Source organism: Electrona antarctica (genome assembly GCF_951216825.1).
Source record: "Electrona antarctica genome assembly, contig: scaffold_25, whole genome shotgun sequence".
Taxonomy (NCBI): Eukaryota; Metazoa; Chordata; class Actinopteri; order Myctophiformes; family Myctophidae; genus Electrona; species Electrona antarctica.
Genome location: NW_027637034.1, coordinates 7,462,405 through 7,487,262, shown reverse-complemented (window position 1 = coordinate 7,487,262; position 24,858 = coordinate 7,462,405). Strand labels below are relative to the sequence as shown.

The 24,858-nt window shown below is 42.3% G+C and overlaps 1 protein-coding gene across 1 annotated transcript in view; it reads right to left on the bottom strand.

Moving 5' to 3' along the window:
* Positions 1-24,225, bottom strand: part of LOC306919233 (uncharacterized protein) — a gene marked incomplete at its 3' end in the record, with an annotated part of 270,701 nt that extends 246,476 nt beyond the window's left edge. Inside the window, exons 1-3 of the mRNA XM_079532053.1 lie at positions 24,027-24,225; positions 21,239-21,335; positions 19,497-19,658 (exon numbers count right to left, since the gene is read on the bottom strand). Coding sequence (XP_079388179.1) covers positions 19,497-19,658; positions 21,239-21,308 — 232 coding nt within the window. The 5' untranslated portion in view covers positions 21,309-21,335; positions 24,027-24,225. The remainder of the gene's footprint in view (positions 1-19,496; positions 19,659-21,238; positions 21,336-24,026) is intronic.
* Between the last annotated feature and the right edge of the window lie 633 nt (positions 24,226-24,858).

Below are 24,858 nucleotides of genomic sequence, written 5' to 3'. Positions count from 1 at the left end.
CATTTTTTGAGTGGTGTAAACCACTCCTACAACTGGCTTTGTTAGTCTGTCTGTCTGTGCTCAAAAAATGAGCACGGTTGCTATGGTCACCCAGTTCACACGGGTGTGATTTCATTACGTCAGACATTACGTCAGACCACAGCTGATCAGTCTATATAAGACCTTACACCACTCAGTTCACACGGGAGTGATTTTTTTTTATACAATATCAGAGCGTCAGTCTCACATAGTCTATCATGTCCACATAGACAAACTATATCTCCACCTAAAGAAGGTTTATTATAATATAGTGATACTCCATGTTCAGACTGACAGAGCAGGGAGAGCAGCTGGCATGGGGGGAGGGGCATGAAAACAGTCTTAATTCCTCTAATTTGGCCTTTATGAGGTTAATTTAAACTCCAGATGGACATGAAAAAACATACAACTTTTCCAGTCTGGGACCCCCATAGGAAGTAGTGCTGCACAATTAATTGAAGAAAGATCGAGATCTAGATTCAGACACCTAGAGATATAATTTCTAAATGTGAGTCAGAATCACACAGCACTAGTTGGCTGTCCACTTAATTTAATGTGAGTCAGAATCATGCAGCACTAGTTGGCTGTCCCGTTCATTTTAGTTACTCTTATGTTTTTGCTACAAGAGAGACTTCTGATTGTTGTTAGTGTTGTGTTTTTTGTTATGTATGTTCTTCAAATGTTTTTCTTCATGTTAAACAAAATGTAATAAGTAGCTACAAGCTTCTGCCTATGCCTTTCTGATCATGTTAAAATAACAAAATCACACCCGTGTGAAGTGAGAGGCGCTCTAATCATCGTACATCATCATGACATAAAATAGTTACTAAGCCGATTTGCTCAGACACTAACATAAAAACACACCGTGTGTGTGTGTGTGTGTGTGTGTGTGCACGCCTGTGCATGCGTGCTGGTTGAGATTTGAGGTAGGCTAGTTTCCAACTGACCAACAGTCACAAAAACAACAACCACCACAACTATAATTATATTATGGATTCATTAAAATGTATGCAGAGTGTAAAATGAATACTTACTCATGTACTCTGTTCAGCACAAGGTATACAGGCTGGAAAATGACTATTGTTCACAGTAGTTATGGGGTAAATCTTTGATAAAATATTTGATAACATTTCTGTAATGATAAAGCACACATAGAGGACCTGTAGTGTTGAAACCTTTATTAAACAAAGAAAACTAAAACATTATCAATATTTCCATAACCCTAACCCAGGTATAAAATTGTTTCTTTAAGTTCAGAAAAACACCTCAATAAAGACACTAAACTCTGTCGAATATAACCGATCAAAGTCAAACTAACTAACTCAACTGTCTCTGGAATCTATCAGGAGAGATAGATAAAGGGTTTTTCTCCTGTGCGAGCCCTCATGTGTTTTTTTAGGTCACCATTAGAAATACATCCTATACCACACATGTTACAAGTAAATGGCTTTTCCCCTGTGTGAGTCCTGATGTGTATTTTTAGTGCACTACTAGAATCACAGCCTTTACCACACACGTTGCAAGTACAAAACTTTTCCCCTGAGTCCTCATGTGGGTTTTTAGACTAGTGTCTCATCAAGTGTACTTTTAGAGTGTCATTTCTACTGAAACCTTTGCCACAAAGTTGGCAAGTGAAGGGCTTTTCCCCTGTGTGAGTCCTCATGTGTGTTTTTAGATCACTAGTCTGATTACAGCCTTTACCACACACATCACAAATAAAGGGTTTTTCCCCTGTATGCGTCGTCATGTGTGTTTTTAGATAACCACTATGAGCAAAGCCTTTACCACACAAATTACATGTAAAGGGCTTTTCCCCTGTGTGAGTCCTCATGTGTTGTTTTAGAATACTACTAGAAGTTCAGCCTTTACCACACACATCACAAGTAAAGGGCTTTTCCCCTGTGTGAGTCATCATGTGTACTTTTAGTGTATAACTACGAGCACAGCCTTTACCACACACAATGCAAGTAAAAGGCTTTTCCCCTGTATGAGTCATCATGTGACTTTTTAGATGAACGCTCAGAGCAAAACCTTTACCACACACGTTACAAGTAAACAGCTTTTCCCCTGTATGAGTCATCAAGTGTACTTTTAGAGTACCATTTATACCAAAACCTTTGCCACAAAATTGACAAGTAAAGGGCTTTTCCCCTGTGTGAATCATCATGTGTTTTTTTAGATAACTATTCCGAGAAAAGCCTTTACCACACACATCACACCTAAAGGGTGTTTCCCCTGTGTGAGACCACATGTGTGATTTTAGTTTATCACTTTGAGCAAAACCTTTACCACACACAATACATTTAAAGTACTTTTCCCCTGTATGAGTCCTCATGTGTGTTATTTGTGAAGCTCTACTAGACCAGCCTGTACCACACCTAATGGGCTTCTCCCCTGTATGAGTCCGTGTTTGTTTCCGAGTTTGTTTTGATGAGTTCAGGTCCTGGGACAGCTTGCTGGTCAAAGACAGTCTTTGTCCTTCCACATGTTGTGTCTTGTGTGATTTCAGTGTGTTTACAGTTGACTGAATTTCACTTGTCTCCAAACAATCTTCACGGTCTTCAGTGTCAGATTCAGTTGACTGATCTTCACTGGTCTCCTCCCACTCATCACTGTCTTCAGTGTCAGATTCAGAACAGTGTGATGAGAGGAGCTTGTCGTCACTAGTTGGTTGTGGTGTTCCACAGTCCTCTACATCAGCTTGTGTTTTCATATGTTGAGTTGAAGTGCTGGCTACAGGCTCTGTCTCTCTGTTTTCATCATCATGACTATCTTCACTTTTCACTGCTAGTAATGTCAACGTTGACTCATCAGCCTCCTCTGGTCTTTGAAGTAGCTCCTCATGTCCCTCTTTAATCTGTGGAGGTTGTGGTTCCTCCTGGACTAGATTGGAGCTCCACTCCTGTTGTTCATTGAAAACCTCCTCTTTACGCACAGGGAGTTGCGAGACGGCTAGAAAAAAAGAGAAAACAAACATCACACTCGTGTAATATGGAGAGCTGCTCTCATCATCATCCATCGTCATTCCTCATACATCATAAAAGGGGTGTGCATCTCTCCCATAGAGTATATAAAGGATAGAGACCGAACTGGAGCACTATTCATTTCGATGAAGTTGCTCAGTGGCGTTTTGAAGCACCCGGAAGACTGCCGGAAGTACCTCCTCCGGACCTCAAATTTGAGGTCCGGGGTGACGTATGGGTGACGTAGGGAGTGATGGTCCTACGTGTTAAAGCACGGGTCCGCCTGCAGTCCTTCCTCTTACCACTAGGGCCCAGTGCTTCAACGTTGGAGCGCCTCACTGGCCCCTTGATCTCTCCCTTACAAGACGATTCGATAGGTATCGATACGCATGGGCTACGATGCGATTCAGAGACGATATATTTTATAAACAGAACGATTCGATTCAGTGCAATTCGATGCGATTTCGATTTTGGGGAATTTCGTGGAATTTTATGCGATTCGATGTGATTCGATACGGTGCGATCTGACACATTAAACCTTTTTTTTTAAGGACGATATGTTTTAGTTTAGGGAGGATTAAAGGTAATGCCCCCATGTATACATGTATGTAATCTGACACCACTGCCATATCAAGCACAAGTAGTCATTACTCATACGCATGAGTGACGGCTTTCGATGGTGATGTATATGTCGATCAGTGTCGGGTGGATTAAAGGAAATGCCTCTATGTATATGTATATGTAATTTGTAAGTTGATTAGCGGTATACTGTGGTTACTTTGCGCCCCGTTTGATGCGTATGTATCGTGTCAGCATATGACGTCAGGGTATAACTGGTATAACTAGCTCTCAATGATGACATAATAAAGATGTGGATTAAAGGAACCAATGCCAGGGTGTAATTGGTTTTCGATGGTGACGTAATGACGATATGTTTTAGTGCCGGGAGGATTAAAGGTAATGCCCCTATGTATACATGTATGCAGGCCTGGAATTTCATCCTTTTAGGGGCAAGGCCACTTGGCCTTTAGTGTGGTCAACTTTTTAAGGGCACAAGGCCAAGTGCCAGGGCATGAAGGCCATCAATTAAAAAATGATTTTCCGATGAACATTGGTTCAGAACAGTGCTTCTTAAATAAATAATCACAGCTTTAAATAACAAAATATAAGTAGCTACTGTTGTAAAATATTGTAAACATGTTTTGGGGACCCAGTCCAGAGATGAAAATCATAATGAAATGGCCTAGGACCCTGTCAGGCTGTCACCCTAGGCTAATTAATATAAATTTAATTTGGGGGTCCTTGAAATTTAAATGGCTGAGGATCATTGGGTTAAACTGTGAGTTAATTCACATAAAATACAATGACAGCCTACATAACTTTTGAATAAGGGATTGGTTTAGAAAAGCCTATATTTTGTGCTAAACTAATATATTGAATAACATGGCATTGTAGAGAGGTTAGTGACAGATAAGATAATTTCTCCATTGTGGGGCTGCACCGCTGCAGGACTGAGGACTCTGCAGTAAGTCAACACAAAGTGAAAGTGCAGCTTCAAATCAGTTTTTTGTTCTTACCTGGAGACAGTGTGTGCTGTGCAGTGCACAGGGGAACAATTGTTTAATTATATCCATGGTGTCTTTCTGTCGCTATCCATAATGCGACGCAAAAGTACATTTATGTTTGTTTTGGTGGGCTAGATAGATTCGGTAGATCTCCTCCTTGTATGGACAGCCACGCTGTTTCGCATTAGACAAAAGGAAATCAGCTGGACCATGTCTGTCCGACCAACGTTAATACATGTGACGTAGGACCGCCACACTGTCGCAACTGTAGGAAACATTGTTTTGTTTTGAGTGATAGTTGCAGTTTGACCGGATAGCTAGATTAGCTACACTAGTAGGCAGCGTGTGGGCTAAATGCCCTCTGTTTACTCTGTCAGTGCGTGTATGTGTGGCGAGGAGGCGTGCGGGTGTGTGTGTGTGTGTGTGTGTATGCGCGCGTCATGACGACCAGCGGCAGCGGGGGTAGTTATTAAGGCAAAGTACCGCAAAATAATCAAACCACTTTGCAAATGGCAACACAACTACAACACAGATTTGTTCTGCGCGGGACGTGAGGGGAACATTGGTTACCGTAATGACTGGAAAATTGCGATAAACGGTAAAATGAACTTCTGTGGGCGCCGGTCGGGGCACCACGGCCACTGTGGCCGTATGGGCATATACTTTTTCGAGGGGCACACGGCCAAAGAGAGGGGCAACGACGGCCATGGCCGCCGTGGCCGCCGTGAAATTCCTGCCCTGCATGTATGTAATCTGGCACCACTGCCGTAACAGGCACAAATAGTCATTACATCATACGCTGGGACGGCGCATATGCATCAAACATCGTCCTGGACGAAAACTATTACTTGCACGCACTGCTTGCGCAAGTAATAATAGTAGGTGCTGTGCGCAAACAGTGTGGTTTCGTAGGAGAAGGCGTACACGGTCGGCCCCCCTTTCAATTAGTGTACAGTAGCAAGATTACATTATGACACACAATTACACTTATTACACTATTGCACTTATTACACTCATACATTCCATAGGGCTGGGCCACACATGGACATATGACATCATCAACTTGCGACAGGAGCAGTCCCTATTGAGTGAAAGATTCTCTATTTATGAAAGAAATAAAATATTGAAGGTGTTTTTTTTTTTAAGGTGTGTGTGTTATTTGTGATGGCAGCTGGCTACAACCGAAATAGACCTCCTCTTCCTCTTCAAAATAAAAGCTACTTGTAACACTAGTTAAAGTGAACTTACAGGATGTAGTAGACGCAGGATGTATAGTAGCCTATACAGATTACGCACAGAAGGAAGGAGAAATAGACTCCGGCAGTCGGGGCTTTATTATTTTTTAAATCTTGCCAACAAAATTAACAGGGACATAATATAGGCATCCAGGCGATGTTATTTTCGTTCTGAGGTACTGTTTGGAGTGACTCATAGGAATAGACTATGTGACAACCAGGTATAGTCTGGTGACCACCGGAGAGACGGGTGACAGCCGGAATGTAGACGGCACCCCGGGAGCAGTATGGGTTAGCGCCCCTGCTTGCATCCTCCGTGAGGAGGAAGCCCAAAAACCTTCGATGAGGCCTTTAGGAGGGCCATTCGAGCCGCAAGTGGAGTCTGCAGTACTACCGTTGCCCAGCGGTGGAGCCTGCAGAACCACTGCGGCTCAAGAATCCACCACTCCGGAATGAAGTGTCTGGTGCTGGGAGTCTGGTGCAACGCACAGGTCCTCGCTGTACTCCTGGTGAGAGCAGGAGTGGACCTGGTGAGACGTAGGAGGGGCCCGGACAGGAGGCAACCCACAGAGCCTAGTCCCTCCACTTACCAGAATAGTACCTCTCAGTCCCGGCATAGTAGTTCCGGAGTGGTTCCAACGGATTGTGCGGCCCTGTCTTTCCCTAGTGGTCTGATCGAGGGTAGCTACTGGGACGTAAGTCGGGACTTGATCACCCCGGCTGGGTCACCCGAGTGAGGGGTATGATGTTCGAGAGACCCGAAACCCCGATGACCTTGGGATACATCACTGAGGATACAGTACGCCCCAGTTGCATCCAGGCGATGTTATTTTCGTTCAGGTAACGGGATTACTTTTTTGGAAACGTAACTAAGTAAGTAACTACTAAATTGCAAAACCAACTCGTTATTTATTCCGTTACCAATAAAAGTAGTCTTGTTATATAACGCCGTTATTAATAGCGCCGTTACACCCAACACTGATTAGGACAATGTTTGTGTTTACACAAACCCTCAAAGCTAGATACAATAATATGAAACATAACGTTTTGGTCCTGGTGCTTTTAAGGCCTTATTTGGACATGAATGAATTTAAAACATTTCCAATAAAGCAATACTAGCAGCTGACACCAAACATACAATATCAAACACGTACGGTACCTTATGTTTCCTAGGTGGGCTCTATACCCATTCAGCTATGGCTGTCCCCAACTTAAGGACACTATGAACATGAGCGAATAGTGAGTGTGACAACAGCCCCCTTTATTGTATTTTTTTTTTTTCTCTAAAAAGTATTAAAGGTAAATGAACACGCCCCCTCTTATGTTAGAAGGACAATATCAGTCAACAGAACTAATGTCTGGTGTTTTTGGTTTATCTATGATGGTTGAAATGGAGTTTGAAGATACAATGGGTTTGCATAGGAAGGGGGGCGCGTCTGATAAAATGAACATCAAATATCTAAATACTGAATCGAGCAACGTAAAAACTGTCCGAGGTGTTCACAAAAACCTGAGTAGACAATAATAACCCTTAAAACAGCACATACCTATACGGTACAACTTTACAACAGGTTGCATCATTGCATGAAACAGTCCACGTCCTTCGTCCTTCTCTCGCTGTTCCTCTGACAACGTTGAATGTCTTTTGGAGGCCATCTCTCTAGATACTGTAGACCTCTCCCTGTGGTGCTCTGTGGAAATCACCAGTAGAAACAACTCATACTTATCATCCAGTAGTACAAAAGAAGGTTCAAAATTATGGTAAAACAGTATCTTCTAGGGCATTCATTAAAAACTCGATTCATCAACGTCATTAACACAAGTCAATTCAAATTAGGAGAAGTCGAAAGTCGAGAGAAAAAAAAATTGAACATTTTCATATCATTTTTGCTCGGTGTGTTTATGTGTACAGAATTCAAACTGCAGGATTGGTTAATGTCACGGACACAAGTCATTTTCCCCTTTGCAACTGCATCGGAGTTCAGCCTTAATTACACACTATCTCTATTGTCATGTTCTCAAGACGGATCTGTCCGATATTTCATATTCCATCGTAATTGGCTAACATTGGCTTTCAAAGTTTGCAGGATTGGCCCTTTTGAAACAAAAAGGAATATATCCCACCCATATATCCTACCCATTTCACATTGGACTGTTATAGGCGCCACCAACAGGTGTATTTTTGCAAAACACATTTTTGGAACAAAATGCCTCAAATCATCCAATTGCCATCAATGGTGTAAGAACAAATGGCAACCTTTTCACATTGGCCTATTATAGCGCCACCAGGAGGCCACAACCTGACCTGCCCTGGTGGAGACCTGTGCCCCAAGGGGCACTTTTTCTAGATATACCTATGACGAGTATCACCTATGTCTTCTATTGTGTTCTGAAGGTACACAAGGTATTTTGTATTGTGTTCATATGGCCAGCCATATGGAAACAATACAAAATACCTTGTACCATGTATATACCGGGCCGCTGTGCTGCGCTCAGTGTGCTGTGCCAATGATGCCTTGTCTCACTCTGTTGTGTTCTCTTTTCTGGTCTCAGTGCCAGTGTGCGTGTGCCTGCACTGTTTGTGTTTAGTGTTTAGTATTACATTTATATGTTTTGATAATCAGTGCCTTATTGGCCTACATACAGTGTGTGTAGCCTAGCTGTCTTTTCTAATGGGTTTCTGTGCCATATTGGAGAGGCCACTGTGTGCTCCGTTTGACATGCTCCGTATTTGAGCATGTCAAACGCATCGACTCAACTTCGACTTCACTGTCTGACAAGTCGACTGGGAAAAATCTCAACTCGTTAATGTATCTTCCAATATTTCATGAACTTGGCTCATTTGTGTTCAAATGAGTCATCTAGCAGCAGTGGCGTCAGTACTTCAGTGGTTACGACCGTGCAATAGGTCGCAGATTACTATGAAAACCTGAAAACTGTCTGTCGGCCACATATGGAGCTGTCCTGTCCCTTTTGACGGATACCTGTCCATTCAAACTCTAGACGGGCCTGCCCTAAAGTTATTAGTGCGGCCTGGCCCGGCAAACTAAAGTTCTTAACTCTTAGGATGCCACCCCTAATAGCAGCTTATTGTGACTTATGCCAGCTATTGAAGACATATTTGAATGCCAATAGAAAAATGTGTGATATGACCACAATGTCAAGAAATGTCTAATTTTAAAGCTGCAAGTCTCTACTTTATACAGAAAAAAAATCTGAATTATGTTTCTAGCATGTTCCATGGTTGACTTAAGCATTGTATTACACCTTGGTTTGAGTGAAAAAGGTTCCCTTCTGAGAACCGATTTTGAGTTACAAGCCGTTTTAGTTTGATAACGTTTATATCCCCATATAACATTGTGTGATTTAACTACAGTGACACACAATAGCTCATTTTAAAGCTTTAAATCTCTACTTTACCCAGAAATAAGACAAAAGTTTCCAGCATGTTGCATTCTATATTTATGGGCCGTTGAAAACACCATGCTCTGACTAAAGTAGGCCCTGCTTTTAGGCCATTTACACTAATCTTTGAAGTCCCATAAAAAAACAATGACTACACTATGCTACACTAGCTCATTTGGAAGCTCTAAGTCTCTACTTTACACAGGAGGAAGAAAATGTTTCTAGAATGTTGCGTTCTTTACTTACTAGGCAGTTGAATACACGATAGTTTGAGCAAAAAGGCCCTTTGAGAAATCCAGGCATTTCTGAATGAACTCTTTCAAGGCCAATATAAACTTATGTGATATGATGACCAAGACATGAAATAGCTCAAATGAAACATCAAGGACTTTACTTTACCCAGAAAGAAAAAAAGAATAAGTGTCTTCTAGGCAGTTGCATACACCTTGGTTTGAGAAAAGAACACAGCCACTTTTGAATTATCTCTCCACCATGAATTTATTTTTCAGAGAGAAATACTGTAAGTAATACTGTAGTTTACAGACAGAGTATACATGGAAGTGTTGTTGTCGTCGACTAAAACTAAGACGAAAAATGTTCGTCGACTACCTTTTTTCACTGACGAAAACTACATGGAAACTAAATGAACACTATGCTGTGATGACTAAAACTAGGACTAAATATAATTACAATTTCGTCAAGAAATAAAATGTTAGGAAGGGACTAGTGGGCAAGTGATCCAGTATGAGTCACTTACACTTGGTTGCGTGCTGAAAATAGCAGATCTACAAACTCACAACGCGTCGCGACGCAAATATAGATAATATAGAAATATAGAAATAGAAAAATTGAAAATCGATCGGCTATTTTCAGCAAGTGTAAAATCAGCCATTACGACGGCATCAAGGCCCACCAAAATACATTTTAGTCTACTAAATCAACTGTAGATTTAGTCAACTAAACTCACATTCCAGGTGACTAAAACTAACTGAAAACTATAATCAACATTTGCTGCCAAAAACAACACTGATACATGGCCATCATTTTTCAGTACAGCACCTCTTCATAAACAAAAAAATAAAGACAAGAAACATGACATAAAAAAAATAAACATTACTTCGTCCTTCTGCACAAAGGTGCATGTCACATCATGCATGGGGTAGTTCTTGTTCCGTGTGGTACCGGATGTGACATGCACCTTTGTGCAGAGGGACGAAGCACACCACACACTGAAAACTGGTCTCACGGCGTGGCCCCCCCTCTCTGTGTTGGCTACACATCCTGCATCGTTTGCCAGGGTTTTTCTTCTTTTGAGTAGGGGGAAGCTTTTCCAGGACATGGAGTGTTGGCAGGGGTGCAATGTTGGCCGTTAGCCTGACCCTTGGGTTCCTGTGAGGCACTCTCCGGGTCTCTCGTTTGGGTGTAGACCACTTCAGGATGACAGAATGTATGAAGCTCTTCATGTCTCCACAGACACCTTCAGGATTCTGAATATGGTACAGGACAAAGGCATTGTACATGCTAATCTGGAAGAGGTACATGAGGAACTTTGTTGTCCACTTCGATGTTTTCCTGGTCCAGGGATAGTAGGTGATGTGCCGATCCAACCTATCCACCCCGTTCATCCATTGATTGTAGTCTACTGCCGACTGAGGCTTTTCATACACGTACTGGGTCCCACCTTTCTGCCACTTCAGCTTATTGACCACAGTGTCCTGGTGGAAGGTCGACACCATCCTCACCACCTTGCTATCCCTCCAAGCAACAGACATCACTTTGCCGGTGGTCATGGCAATTCTGTCGTTGGCTTTCAGGGTGGAAAGGCTGGCCTCCTGGATCTCTGGGGGTGGGCCTCTGTTACCCCGAATGGTCCCACAGCTATGCGTCTTCAGTTGCAGGAGGTGCTCACACAAGGACACGCTGTTATAAAAATTGTCCATGTATAACACATGACCCTTCCCTGCCAAGTCTCCAAGCAGAGCGGTGACGGTGTCCATCAAGGAGTGGCACTTTCCAATGTACGGCTGTAAGTTGTGGCAGTACGCTGTAGAAGAATCAGCTAGAATATACGATTTTATGCCATACCTAACCGGTTTCAGTGGATTGTAAACCCGGAAGGAAAGGCGGCCTTTCCATAGCAACGTCCCTTCATCGATGGCTATGTTCTGACCCGGCTCAAACATCTCTCGCCATCTCTTCACCAGGTAGTCCAGGATGGGACGGATCCTAAATATCCGGTCCTCTTTATCCTCCAGGCGATCTCTGTAGTGGAGGAACTTCAGGATGAGTTTGAACCGGTTCCGACCCATTACCTTACCGAAGTACGGCGTTGCCAGTGCTTCGTCGGTTGACCAGTAGTCAGCCAGCTCTGGTTTGTGTATGAGCCCGGTCAAGAAGACTAGACCGAAAAAGTCTTTGAGCTCCTTGAGGTCAACATCCTTCCACGCCTTGATCCTGGATTGACGCGTTGGTGGCATCGCTGCAATGCTCCGCGCTGCATACATATTAGTCTGGTTCACCATCACAGTCAGCAACTCATCGGTGAGGAACAGTTCCAAAAAGTCGGAAGGCTCTACAGACTGCATGACCGCTGCCTGGCTGCGAGGTCCTGTGGTTCCAGTGAATGGTAATGACTGGGGCTGCCAACCACTTGCATCCAGATGACGCCACTCTGGCTCAACACGTGAAGGCTGGACATGCCATGGTTTGCCTCGACCTGAAAAAATAGAAATATACAATTACTTACAATAAACATCAGCGCTAGAGGGAAGTGGCCTGAACTTCTAGTACATACACAATACATACTTTGTGAATTGGAGAGGGAAATCTAGAGCTCTCTAGAGCTGTTGCCCCCGCAACCAGACTACGGATAAGCGGTTGAAGATGGATGGACATTGTGTGTGTAAGTGTGATATACAGAAAAATAAACGTACCCCTGCCTGTGCTGCCAACAGCGGCCTCTGGATCAGTGGGCTGGCGAGGTGCAGGCCTTCCTCTTCCCCGACCTAGAATTATAAAGAAATACATCATTATTTACCATAAACACTCAATATTTACATATACAATACAATTCATGCATTATTTGTGTGAAGAAATGTAATGTTACTTCTGCCTGCTCTGCCAACAGCAGCATCAGGTGGTTGTGGGGTTGCTTCCCTTGCCCTCTTAGCTGAAAACACAGTACAATATATATTTATTATTTAGATAATATAGGATGTGCACACCCAGCTTGAATGACATGGTTGAATGACATGCTAAACCCCTTATACCTAAACTTCTTTGCCTTTTTTTTTTTAATTATTTTTGAATAGTTCAAATAGCTCTACAAGCTCACAATACAATATATCAATGTAAATAGAGCCCACAGTCTCAGTTGCCATTTAGTTATGAAATTACATAACTATAGGTTACCTTCCAAGTCAAATGGATCACCACCATCACTGGGCTGGACACATGCAGACCTCTTCCGACCTGAAAATGCATATACATAATTACTTATTACCACACACACACACACACACACACACACACACACACACACACACACACACACACACACACACACACACACACACACACACACACACACACACACACACACACACACACAAGCCCTGAAGATGCACTTTTACGCGCAGCTGTAACGCTTGGAGCTACACCATTGGGCCCAGGTTTGGCCTCGTCGCCAGCACCTCCTCCTCCACCACCACCACCACCACCACGGCGGCGTCTCGGGACCTTTCCTCGCCCGGCTGGAAAGGCTGGAGCTAGACCACTGGGCCTAGGTTTGGACTCGTCGCTATCATCATCATCACCTCCTCCTCCTCCACCACCACCACAACCACCGCGGCGGCGTCTCAGGACCTTTCCTCGCCCGGCTGGAATTGGAAAGGCTGGAGCTACACCACTGGGCCCAGGTTTGGACTCGTCGCTATCATCATCACCTCCTCCTCCTCCACCACCACCACCGCGACGGCTCGGGACCTTTCCACGCCCCGCAGGACCGTACGATGCACGCTTACGAGCAGACATGACACGCTCAAACTCAGACAAAACAAAGTAACAAACTACAGATACAGATCTCTCGCTCTCTCTAAAACACGTCTTCACTCTTCACTTCAATACTACCTACTCCCACAAATCGGTGAGAAAATTACACGCCTTTATATATGGCACTGTTTGTTTTGATTGGTTTTCCTTTGATTTTTAGGCGTTGTTTAGGCGATCGGGCGCTTGTTTTGCATTACGGGGAAGCTAGACCTCCGGAGCTATAAACACATACAGTTTTTTTTTCTTTTGATGTGATGATGTCTTGTGTGCAAACATATAGCTTTGATCAGTGTTTTTACTATCGTTCGTTGGCTTGGGACCTGGGGTCAGAGTGACACAAAACAAATAAATGGAGAGATAAAGTTGTCGATGTTTGTTTTGGTGATCGTGGAATGTGTGGTATTGATTACCGGAGAGGCGGCCACCCTTAGATCTCCATATATGGAGCTGACCTGTTCTGACATTCCATATGTTGATCTGACCTCAGCAAACCCTGTACACTCAAGACACGCTCCATATATGGACAGACCTCATCAAACCCTGTACACTAAAGACACTGCCTCTGCTGCCACCCTTAGATCTCCATATATGGAGCTGACCTATTCTGACATTCCATATGTTGATCTGACCTCATACAATCCTGTACACTCAAGACACGCTCCATATATGGCCAGCACAGAATTAATTCCATATGTTGATCTACCCCAAGATCTGCCGTCACCCAGGCGGAAGCGTGCAAAGGGCGAGGTCATTTCTCGCCCTCAGGGTGTCTTACTGGTTATAGTTGTGGTGTTGGCTCTGACACCCACTGGAGTTAACTAGTGTTAACTATCTTTATTGTTACCGTCCTTGAATGGCCCTTTTGTAATGCTGTATTGGTTTTAACAAACACTTTTGGTGCAACGTAACCCATTTTGGACTGAGGGGGAGGCACACTTAGTTTAGACATAAGGTTGGTGAGGGGTGCGTTAAGACGACCGGATTAAGGTTGGTGAGGGGTGCGTTAAAACGACCGGATTAAGGTTGGTGAGGGGTGCGTTAAGGGTTGGGAGAGGGTTAAGGTTAGGTTTAGGTGTGCTGCCCCGTGGGAGGTTAGGGTTAGTTTCTGGTTTAAGGACTTCAGTGTTTTGTACCATATGTATGAGTACAGAACCAAGAATGTTTGCTTGCGCCATCTTTGTTGAAGAAGAGTCTGGGCAATTCAGATTTAGTCTTACTAGAAGTACTACACGTTTCTCAATCTTATATTTAGATTTAGTCTGGCTTAATCTAGTTACCTCTGAGGTAGGTTTCTGGAGGTCAATGATTAAAGTGTGATTACCTTGTTTAGAGGTTTAGAATTCAATGGTTTGTTTACTACCCCGTTCCCTGTAATGAATTGGTAGTGTTGGTATCCACTGCTTCTCTGCATATCTTCTTTCCCCCTCTGTCCAGGTTTGATTAGATTCTAATCCACAAACTTCCAAGGCACTAATTCCGTGGGTAATGAAATGCTGTACAATTAATAAAGTTGTTTATTTTGCATTATTTTTTATTATACCTATGTTGGTTTAGTCTATCTGCTATTATGTTCCTAGTTTCACCCACATATTGTAGGTTGCACTTGTTGCATGTAATTAGATACACAGTTATTAGTACTAGCCTGTATGATTTGTTTTATTCCAACCATTCTCATTGTGGTTCTATGTTTCACCTGTTGTTTAGGTCTGAAGTAATCTGCCGTTAAGCTACTGGTAACATTCAAGGATAAAAAACATTAATTTACCTCAGCCACGGAGGCGATGGAGTTCTATGATCAACAGGTGAAACCCACTCTAACAAATCCAAACAGCGCAACAGAACAACCCGACGACGGCACCGATTAAACAAACAATCAATTGGGTATGATAGACACACTAACAGCCTAACTAATTTCCTTTTCTTTTTGTTCTTTTTTTTTCTTTCTTTATGGTGTTCCCCCCTTAAAGCGAGTATAAGCAACAACACCTTATTTAGAAAACCTTTGTCCTACACAGTAATCGAATAATTTAATTGTATACTTAGAAATGCGACATGGTCAATGACAATGTGCAGGGAATCATTTAGTTAATTAATTAGACATGAAGCGGCGCAAAAAAGCGTTTCCTGTTCTCTCTGCTTTTAACGTGCTGCAGCCCACTGCCCCCACAGCCTGCAGGGGACCCGGTGGAGGAGGCCACACAGTTTTTTGTTCTGTTTTGCCAGGGTTTGTGCTGTTGCCATTGAGAGTGCATTGGGCGTTTGGGTTGAATGGCTCAGAGGCTATAGGGCATTTCGGGGTGGAGGGTTCCGGCGTGTGTATCCACAGTGGGCTGAATTGTGGGGGGTGTGGGTGGAGTTTCTAGGTGAGAGTGGTTTTTTGACGTGCCATTGAGCCCCATGTTCTGTCTGCAAATAAAATGTTCATGTTGAAAAAATAAAAAAATAAAAAAAGGAAACGATTTCAACTCCAGCTCTGTACGACACCCATTTGCACCCTATGCAACAATAACAAACTGGGAACGTACATGCACATGATGTGGGAGTGTCCAGATGTCAATCGTTTTTGGTCTAGAGTTTCAGAAGTATTATCTGAGGTAATGGGAACTAGAATTCCCCTCTTGCCTAATATTTTCTTGTTGAATGATGATTCAGCGATTGGGTTGACATTGACAATGCCACGTAGAAGACTCCTGCTCTTAGGGCTGACAGCTGCAAAAAAACTGCTCGTCCTAAGATGGAAACCTCCCCATAAACTTGAGGTCTCACAATGGATCCTCTCATTAATGGACATGATCTCTCTGGAACTTTCTATAGCTCGATCCAATGGGGCACAAGAAAACACACTTGACTTATCCACAGCATTAGAAAAGCTTAAATCATGCCAACATCTCTGATGACTTATTTTATTTTATTTTTTCCAATGGTAAAGTACCTGTCTTGCCTTATTTACTATTATTATTTATTTATTTTTTGATGTATTGTAACTTTTTATCTGTTTTGCTGTTCAGCCTGTGGGGTGGGGGGGTGGGGTGGGGGAAACCCCTTTTTTAACAAAAAAATAAAATAAAAACTAGATAAAAATAAAAAAAAAAGGTCTGAAGTAATCTGGTTCCTTGCATATCGGTCTGTCTGTCTCCTTTAGTTTGCTATGTACAAGGTAATCTTTCAAGTTTTTGTTCTTCCTATGCTGGTATAATTTTGTATCCGTGTAGTAGGTCATCCGTCCTATTTGCAAAGTTCCTCTTTATTTTCATGTTTGTTATTCTGCTTAGTGTCGAATAGGTAGTAACTAAGGCTAGTTTGGGACTCTGGTCCCTTTCTTTCACCTCTAGAAATGTGTCATGTGTTTTTCTAAGGAAAGTTCTTGTGTATCCCCGTTTTCGTAAGGCATCAAATAGAGTTTGACATGCTATTTTAAAATCACTTTGTTGTCTGTGGAATCTCAAGAGCTGTGATTTGACTGCCTCTGTAAGTGTGTGGTGGATGAAAGGAGAGCGTGTGTGTCTGTTTCTTTAAAATATACTTTGAAATCTAATTTACCACTGAAATGTGGGCCTTTGAAGACAGTAGCATCTAGGAAATCTATTTTTTCTGTGCTCGTCACATATTTGATTGTAATTGATCTATGGTGTGTGTTTAGTATATTAATAAAATCTTGGAAGTCCTCTTTGGTGTGTTCCCAAACACCAAAGATGTCATCCTAAAATCTATAATAATGTGTTGGTTTGAGTTTGCATATATTTTTAGAGCTGTCTCTTCCCACAGAGCCATGTAGATATTTGCATAGAAGGGGGCGAACTTTTTCCCCATGGCTGTGCCTTTGGTTTGGAGATATAATTTCTTGTTAAATTCGAAATCATTTTTGGTCAGATTTATGTTCAATAGTTCCAGTAGTTCTGTGTCAGGGCGTTTCCTGTCTGGATATTTATTAAAGACTTCCTTCACTGCCTGTAAACCCGCTTCTGTTTCGATGTTTGTGTACAAACTATCAATATCGATTGAAAATAAAAATATAAAAATGCATTTTGTGGTACAGTTATGGCTTTGATTTTATTAACAAAGTCATAAGTGTCCCTGATATAGCTGGCATGTTTTATGGACAGGGGGTTCAGAAAGTGTTCAATATATTCAGCTGTTTGGTACGTTTCACTACCACAGTATTGAAACGTTTTCATTTCATATTCCATCCTAATTGGCTTTCAAAGTTCATGCCCCGTGGGAGGTTAGGGTTAGGGTGAGGGTTTGCGATAGGTTGTATGACTAATGACTGGTCTAAACTAAGTACGATTCTAAAAACGCCTTCTAAGGGATCTGTGTTCGCGTTGGCAGGTCGAAATCTGCACGGCGTGCTACTCGTTTGCCACGCCCGGTGAACAATGCAACGAGAGGCACAGACAGCCAAACCAAGGACCTGTCACTAAGCCATGGCACTGCGGGGAGACTCACTGTTTGAATTCATCCGTGGAGTGGAGTAATAGACTCAAACAATGTTGGTCTTTTGAAGAGGGAGGATCTGAGCATTTGGGGAGTGGGTTTATGTCTACATTTATTTTGTTTCTTTCTTTATTATTTGAGAGGTGACCTGTTTATTAAACAGCTTATTTATTGTGCGTTTGTTGAACAAAAGGGAACTATTTAAGTTGCTGGTTTTTACAACAGACTGAAGTGAACTGAACTTTATAAATAAATCCTGTGACGTATTATTTATAAATAAGGACTCAGTGTAGTTTTCTGTTGGACTGTGAACCATTGCTGTGAATTTACATTTTTGGTGTGATTTGTACAGTTATGGGTGCATGGTTTAATACATGCACCCATGTTCTGAGAGTTACGGTATTTAACCCTAAAATATTGTCGGATGAAAAGCCATCTGGCACCCCAAACTACAACATTTAAAGGGCAACCCAATACAATATCAAGGATCACTTTACTTAATCATGCAGTCACTATTGTAAAACTACTGACTATAAAATTATTCAATCTATATAATTATAATGGATATTATTAGACCGTTGTTCTCAGTAACAGTAAGGTGGTTTGACGGGTTCCCTAGAATATTATAATACAATAATTATCTTTAATACCAGTAAGACGCCCGAGGGCGAGAAGCGACCTCACCCTTTGCACGCATCCGCCTGGGTGACAGCAGACTGCTGGGCGAGCGCTAGCGCTTTGGAATGGGGGTCAGATCAACATATCCGCCTGGGTGACAGCAGACTGCTGGGCGAGCGCTGGTGCTTTGGCATGGGGGGTCAGATCAACAGCATCGGCAGTGGGGGCAGTATCACGAGTGTACAGGGTTTGATGAGGGCCCATGTAGGGCCGGGCCTTCATTTGCGCAGCTACATTAATAACTTTGGGGCAGGCCCGTCTAGAGTTTAAATGTCAAGGGTGAGACATTGAAGAAGGGATGGGGAAGGATCAACATATGGACAGGTATGAACAGGTTCTGACATATATCCATATATGGTGATCTAATGGTTTGAGGTCAGAGGTAGAGTTGCTGGCCAGTATTGATGTGATCTCCATGGGCTTAATTGCGACAGCAGGTCACATTTACTATGACATCAGGAATCTCCATCCCTGATGGCGTCACATGATGTCACGAGACCTGGGCATCATATATAGGGGCTTTCCCATATGTGGGGATTTTGACTATTACACTGAAATAGACTGTCATAGACTTATTTGACAGCACTGTCATTACTGTTGTGTTGGATTTATGTTAATGTGTATTGTCACTGTTTAAACCATCAATACTTGACTCAAACTTGACCTTTCATTCTACTACTAAACCTCTTTGCTGGAAATAGCCAATCTACAACATCACAATGCCTCACAGAGCAATTATATTATGGTACGTTAGAAAATGAACTATTCTATTTTTGAAATAAATAGCCGAAATAGCCAATGTACAACCTCACAATGTGTCGCTGTGAGCTTGCAGATCTGCCATTTTAATTTGTGCTTGTTTTCATGTTTCTCTTGCAAAACAGCAAAAGGAAATTATGCACAAAACACAAAACGCAAAAACGTATGGGCTATAGGAAACAGGTCAATAAAGGTAGGATCCAATGTCTCCCCGCTTGGCACTCAGCATCGAGTTTTGGATTAGGGTAATTAAGGTACAGTAAACATTTAAGCCAAAAGGATTACACAAAAAAAGTCATGGGGACTTGTTTCTTGTTCCTATTTTATCCAGATATTATCATTGTCCTGATTTGTTTTTGCCAAGATTATCGTATAGTGAAAATACATACTATGGTCTGGGTGGTCTTCAGGTTCCTCCTGTTTAATAGAGATGTCTTCAGGTTCCTCCTGTTTAATAGAGATGTCTTCAGGTTCCTCGTGTTTAATAGAAATATCCTTGGCTGAGTCTGGAGAGTTCATCTTCACCTGCAGTCTGGACTCCACACACTGGTCTGAAATGAAGGAATTGAATAATGACTTTCCTATGAACTTGAACCCTAGTGGAGAATATAACATTAATATCTGCAGAAGATAAAGGCAATACCTAATCCCAACTCTATTAACCTTACCAAAGAAAATTAAATTGACATTTTAGGGCAGAACTCTTGCTGAACATACGATTGTAAATTGCATCCGCAAGCTACAACTTAGGTCGCCTTCACACCAGAAAGCTTTACTGCGTTTAAAACGAATCCTGCTGCACATTGTCGGAAAGTGTGCTTCGTTTGAAGTCTCATTCGAATCCTAATGCGCATCAAAGAACCGCATTCTACTCCGCCAAAAAAACAGGGGTTTCGCTTCACTTCCAATCACACTTGATTTCGATTCGGTGCAGGTGGGAATGCAATCGCATCAAATAAAGGAAATGAAGCAAACAATGTGGCGGTCTGGCGGATGAATGAGGAGTAAAGTTGGAGACGGAGAAGGGATATTTTACACAGCGATATGTCCCCTTTACCGTGAATAGACGTGATCGAATGAGGAGACCGAAGCCCTTATCGAAATATGGTCAGATAAGCACATTAATCAATTTGCTGAAGGAAACACGTAAAAACACTGCAGTGTACAGAGTATTGTCTCTGTCTGTGCGTAAACATGGAGGGATGTCACTGTGTGCAGGGATCCAAGTGCTGGAGACTTTCTTCATCTTGTTTAAACACATGCTTAAGCATGATCTATAAACTGTATAGCTGACATGTGCATAGTAGCATACAAATTTTATATGATGATCGGATAGCCTAATCTCTAGGAGTACAGATTGTATAGGCCTACTAATTAAGGATCATTTTGCGCTCCCGTCTCCATGTGCCTCGGCCATGTTCCCAAAAGAACAGTCAGTGCGTGACGGATGGGCGGGCACACACACGGGCACACACACACACACACACACACACACACACACACACACACACACACACACACACACACACACACACACACACACACACACACACACACACACACACACACACACACACACACACACACTCTCCCTGACAACACACATGCATCCACGTTACCCTCAAGTCCTAACTATTAGAAGCATCATTTTAACACCATAGATTTCACTGACTGCGTAGTTTATGAATTGAACACATTGATAAAGTTCTCTGCTGCGTTTCCAATTGCTGTGGATTGTAGAGAAAAGGCCTCGTGCACAGCTACAAGGACAGGTGCGTCGGAGCCGGTAACCATGCGAACAGGGACGGATTAACCCCCACCAGGGCCCCTGTGCCGGTATATTTTGCAGGGCCCCCATAGCGCCCATGCGCGCAACATTTTCGTGTTTTTCCGTGTTTTTATCATCTTTTTTACCTAAATTTAACAAAATCAATGGCCAATGAAGAGCTCAAACCTAGTACCGCACGGTCCAATTTCCCCGAAACGTCATCTGAATAAAACTACTGCTCTATAAGTGAAGACAGTGTGTGGGACCCTTTTCTTCTCAATTGCTGTGGATGACAGCAGAAGACATTGTGGCAGACCTAAAGAACAGAAAATATTAAAGAAAGGAAGAGCACATGAAACTTACTGAGGTGTGGGTGGTCTTCAGGTTCCTCCTGTTTAATATAAATATCCTTGGCTGAGTCTGGAGAGTTCATTTTTCAGTCTGGACTCCACACACTGGTCTGAAATCAAGTGAATCAGGAGAATAAGAGTCGTGAGATTATGGGATTCATGTATTACTATTAGTGAAGAAATCATGCTTAACTTAAGTGTACATGCACACGCACACTGTGTTGAACACCGATGTTCAGAGGTCATTTCTGATTATCTGGTGATTGCGATTGGAACATTGGCGTTTTCTAGAGCAAGGATTGGGCTTATTTTAGCTTGGTAGCATTAACGCTTACAACGCTTACAAGATGGATAACAAAAGCGGACGCGAGTCATAGTGGAATAGCCTGAAATCACCTCCATCAGGCAGCACTCATTGTTAAAGTGGGTTTGAGGCTAATTTTGCAGATCATGAACAAGACAGGAAAACAATTTTCAATGGCATGCATTACCTGAATGACTGACACAATAATACAGAATGTTTTGTTGGTAAGATTTCAATGGTTGGTGCATTGACTTGAATAGGAACCTCTAAAACTCCATTTCAGGTATACTTTTCTCTCTGAAGTCGTATGGCCTACAGTCCAGAGGCCAAACTGAGGCCAAAGTTGGCCACATGGTGGCGCTATAACAGCAGACTTTACGTTTTGGCCTATAACTCTTGAACCGTAGGTCGTAGAAAAAAGGTTTCGGTAACACTTGCTGACTATATGGAAATAATGATTAACTAACCCTTAAGTAATACATTAGTTAAGCATTAGTTAAACATTACTTCATCGAGTTAACCATGTGTCATGGCTTTCATGGTTTAATTTATAGATCTACTTTTATCAGCCAAATATATGCCCACGATGAGTGCTCATAGGCGGGTGCCGCGGGTAGGGTTAGTGAGCAGACTCGGTCTCTCTGGAGGTCGTCCCTGGTTGTCCTGACTCCCCATGGGCCAATTTCCTCAATTATATGGCCACGATGAGTGCTCAAAGGCGGGTAGGGGTCTCTCCGGAGGTCTCCCTGGTGCTTTATGGGTCATTTTTGGACTGACCCATTTTGGCCAAATCTGTGCCCAGGATGAGTGCTCATAGGCGGGTAGGGTTAGTGTAATAGCTGTAATAAGTGTAATAGTGTAATAGTATAATTAGGGTAATAGTGTACTTAGTGTAATAGTGTAATAAATGTAATAGTGTAATTAGTGTTATAGTGTAATTAGTGTAAATGTGACTATAGGTCGCAGATTACTATGAAAACGTCTCGTGATTTTGGTTAATTTTTATCGTCACTTCTTATCAATAGCTCGAGACATGAGACATGACCATATATGGAGGCGTGACCGACCGACCAACCGATGGACGGACAGGGTTTGCAGGTTTTCATAATAAGGTTTGCAGTTGCACTAATTACACTATTACACTGATTACACTATTACCATAATTTCACTATTACACAATTACCCTAATTACACTCTAACACTATTATACTATTACACTAAATACACTATCACGCTATTATAGTAATTACACTATTACAGCGCTGGTTTGCTGCACCTGGCCGGCAGGTTTTTCGCACTTCCCTGTTGGCCGGGTGTGGCTCTCTGTCCCGGTGCTGGTTGCGCCTCGGTGATGTCTGCGTGCAGGGTGCCCCTCCGTGGACTTGTCTATAGCTGGAAGCCTGGAGGAGAGGGGCAGTGACTTGGCCAATCACTGCTGACCCGCCAACTGGAGAGTGTAGTGGTTGAGGGTTGAAACACTCTAAGAAGTTTGGCGACCACCTGATGACCTCTCTTCCAGGCCAAGGCATCCATTAGAAATCGAATGGAACATGGTTAACTAATGATAGTAGCCTCTATGAGGTAATGTTTTCTAATGCTTAACTAATGTATTACTTAAGGGTTAGTTAATCATTATTTCCGTATAGTCAGCAAGTGTTAACGATTTCTTTATTCTACGACCTATGGTTCAAGAGTTATAGGCCAAAACGTAAAGTCGTCTGTTATAGCGCCACCATGAGGCCAACTTGTGTAATTATTTTGTTGCGTAGGCCTCTGGACTGTAGGCCATACGAATTCCGAGAGAAAAGCACCTGAAATGGAGTTTTAGATTTTCCTATTCAAGTCAATGGGAAAATGTATTCACTAATAAATGTAAATAAATGTAACTTTTTTTTCGCAAATAAATGCTGTAGTACAATCATAAGTACCCCATTGACGTGTGATGTAAATTTGGTGGTAATACTCTGCATATAAATAAAGTTATTGAATATTTTCACTTTCGGTGTTGCACTTTGTAGACGGTCCCTAACCGCTCATCTTACCGTCTGCTGAGATGCATATAATCTATTAAACTCGGAGGTTGGCTTTTTGGGATTCAAATCAAGTTGTAGTTTGTACTTTATCTAATCAGGATAAGAATGAGATTTTTTGTGATTTAGGAATGTTTCATTCCTGAGCTATTGAGCCCGGAAGAGCGAATCTGTTGCGAATCTGTGAATCTCTTTCCATCTTTGCTCAAGTCTATACAATAACCACTGAAATACTAGGACACACTGACGTAACCGGTAGGAACCTTACATTAATAATAGTGGCAGATGCAACCAAACAATGTAGCCTATATTATTGCTGCTGCTGCTGCTACTAGTACAACTACTGGTTGTTTACTTATAGCATTTATTAACAAGCAAGCAGATATAAGAACAATACGACTCCTCCATCTAGAGATGAGTCAATAAAGACAAACGGATGAAACACAACGTGAATCAGTTCATCTTACCTGCTGTGTTTCAGTGGTTGAGCAGAACAAACGTCCTCCTGCTGCTTAACGACGACTGTTTCCACGAAACGATTTAGTTTTCTTGGTATATTAAAGTGTCAACAGTGAGACGACGTGCTGTTTCAACAAACCAGGCTTATACTGTGGATTTTAGCGGCAGCTGCCCTACAAGGGTGTGCACATGCGCACTAGTACTGGAGCGTACGTACCATAAACTGTCAGTAGGGGGAGCCATGGTATACCGTAATACTTATGCAGCATTTTCCCTTTATTCTTACTCCAGCTAATCCAGTTCTTTCCATTCCCTCCTTTCTTCTGTAGGCCTACTTCATGCAGTATACAGTAGAAGTATCCATGGTTTCATTAGATTAGCATTTTGAACAGATTAACAAAGTGGAATCCATATCCAAGGTCCATTGCAAGTTTCTGAGGTAAATTAAGTTATTATTTATTTTTATACACCTCTATGAAATGATACAGTAACTCTGTTTATACCAGGCCCGGCGCCAGGATAAAATGACTGAGGGGTCAATTGAGATTTTTTTTAATATGATATATTTAAAAAAAAAAAAACATATTGTGTTGCTAAATCAAGCAGGCAGTGTCAGTTCTATGACTCAGCTGGTCATATGCAATATTGGAACGATAGCACTGCCCCGCCAGGGGGGGGGGCGGGTGGGCTCCCCCCCTGGGCTCCAGATTTTTCTTTAAATTTGCGATGAAAATGCTTCAATCTGGTGCACTTTGAGATAAAAATTAAGAGGCTAGATCTATAAAGAACTACACACATCATATTAGATTATTATCATCTTTACTGTGCTATTCTTGCCAT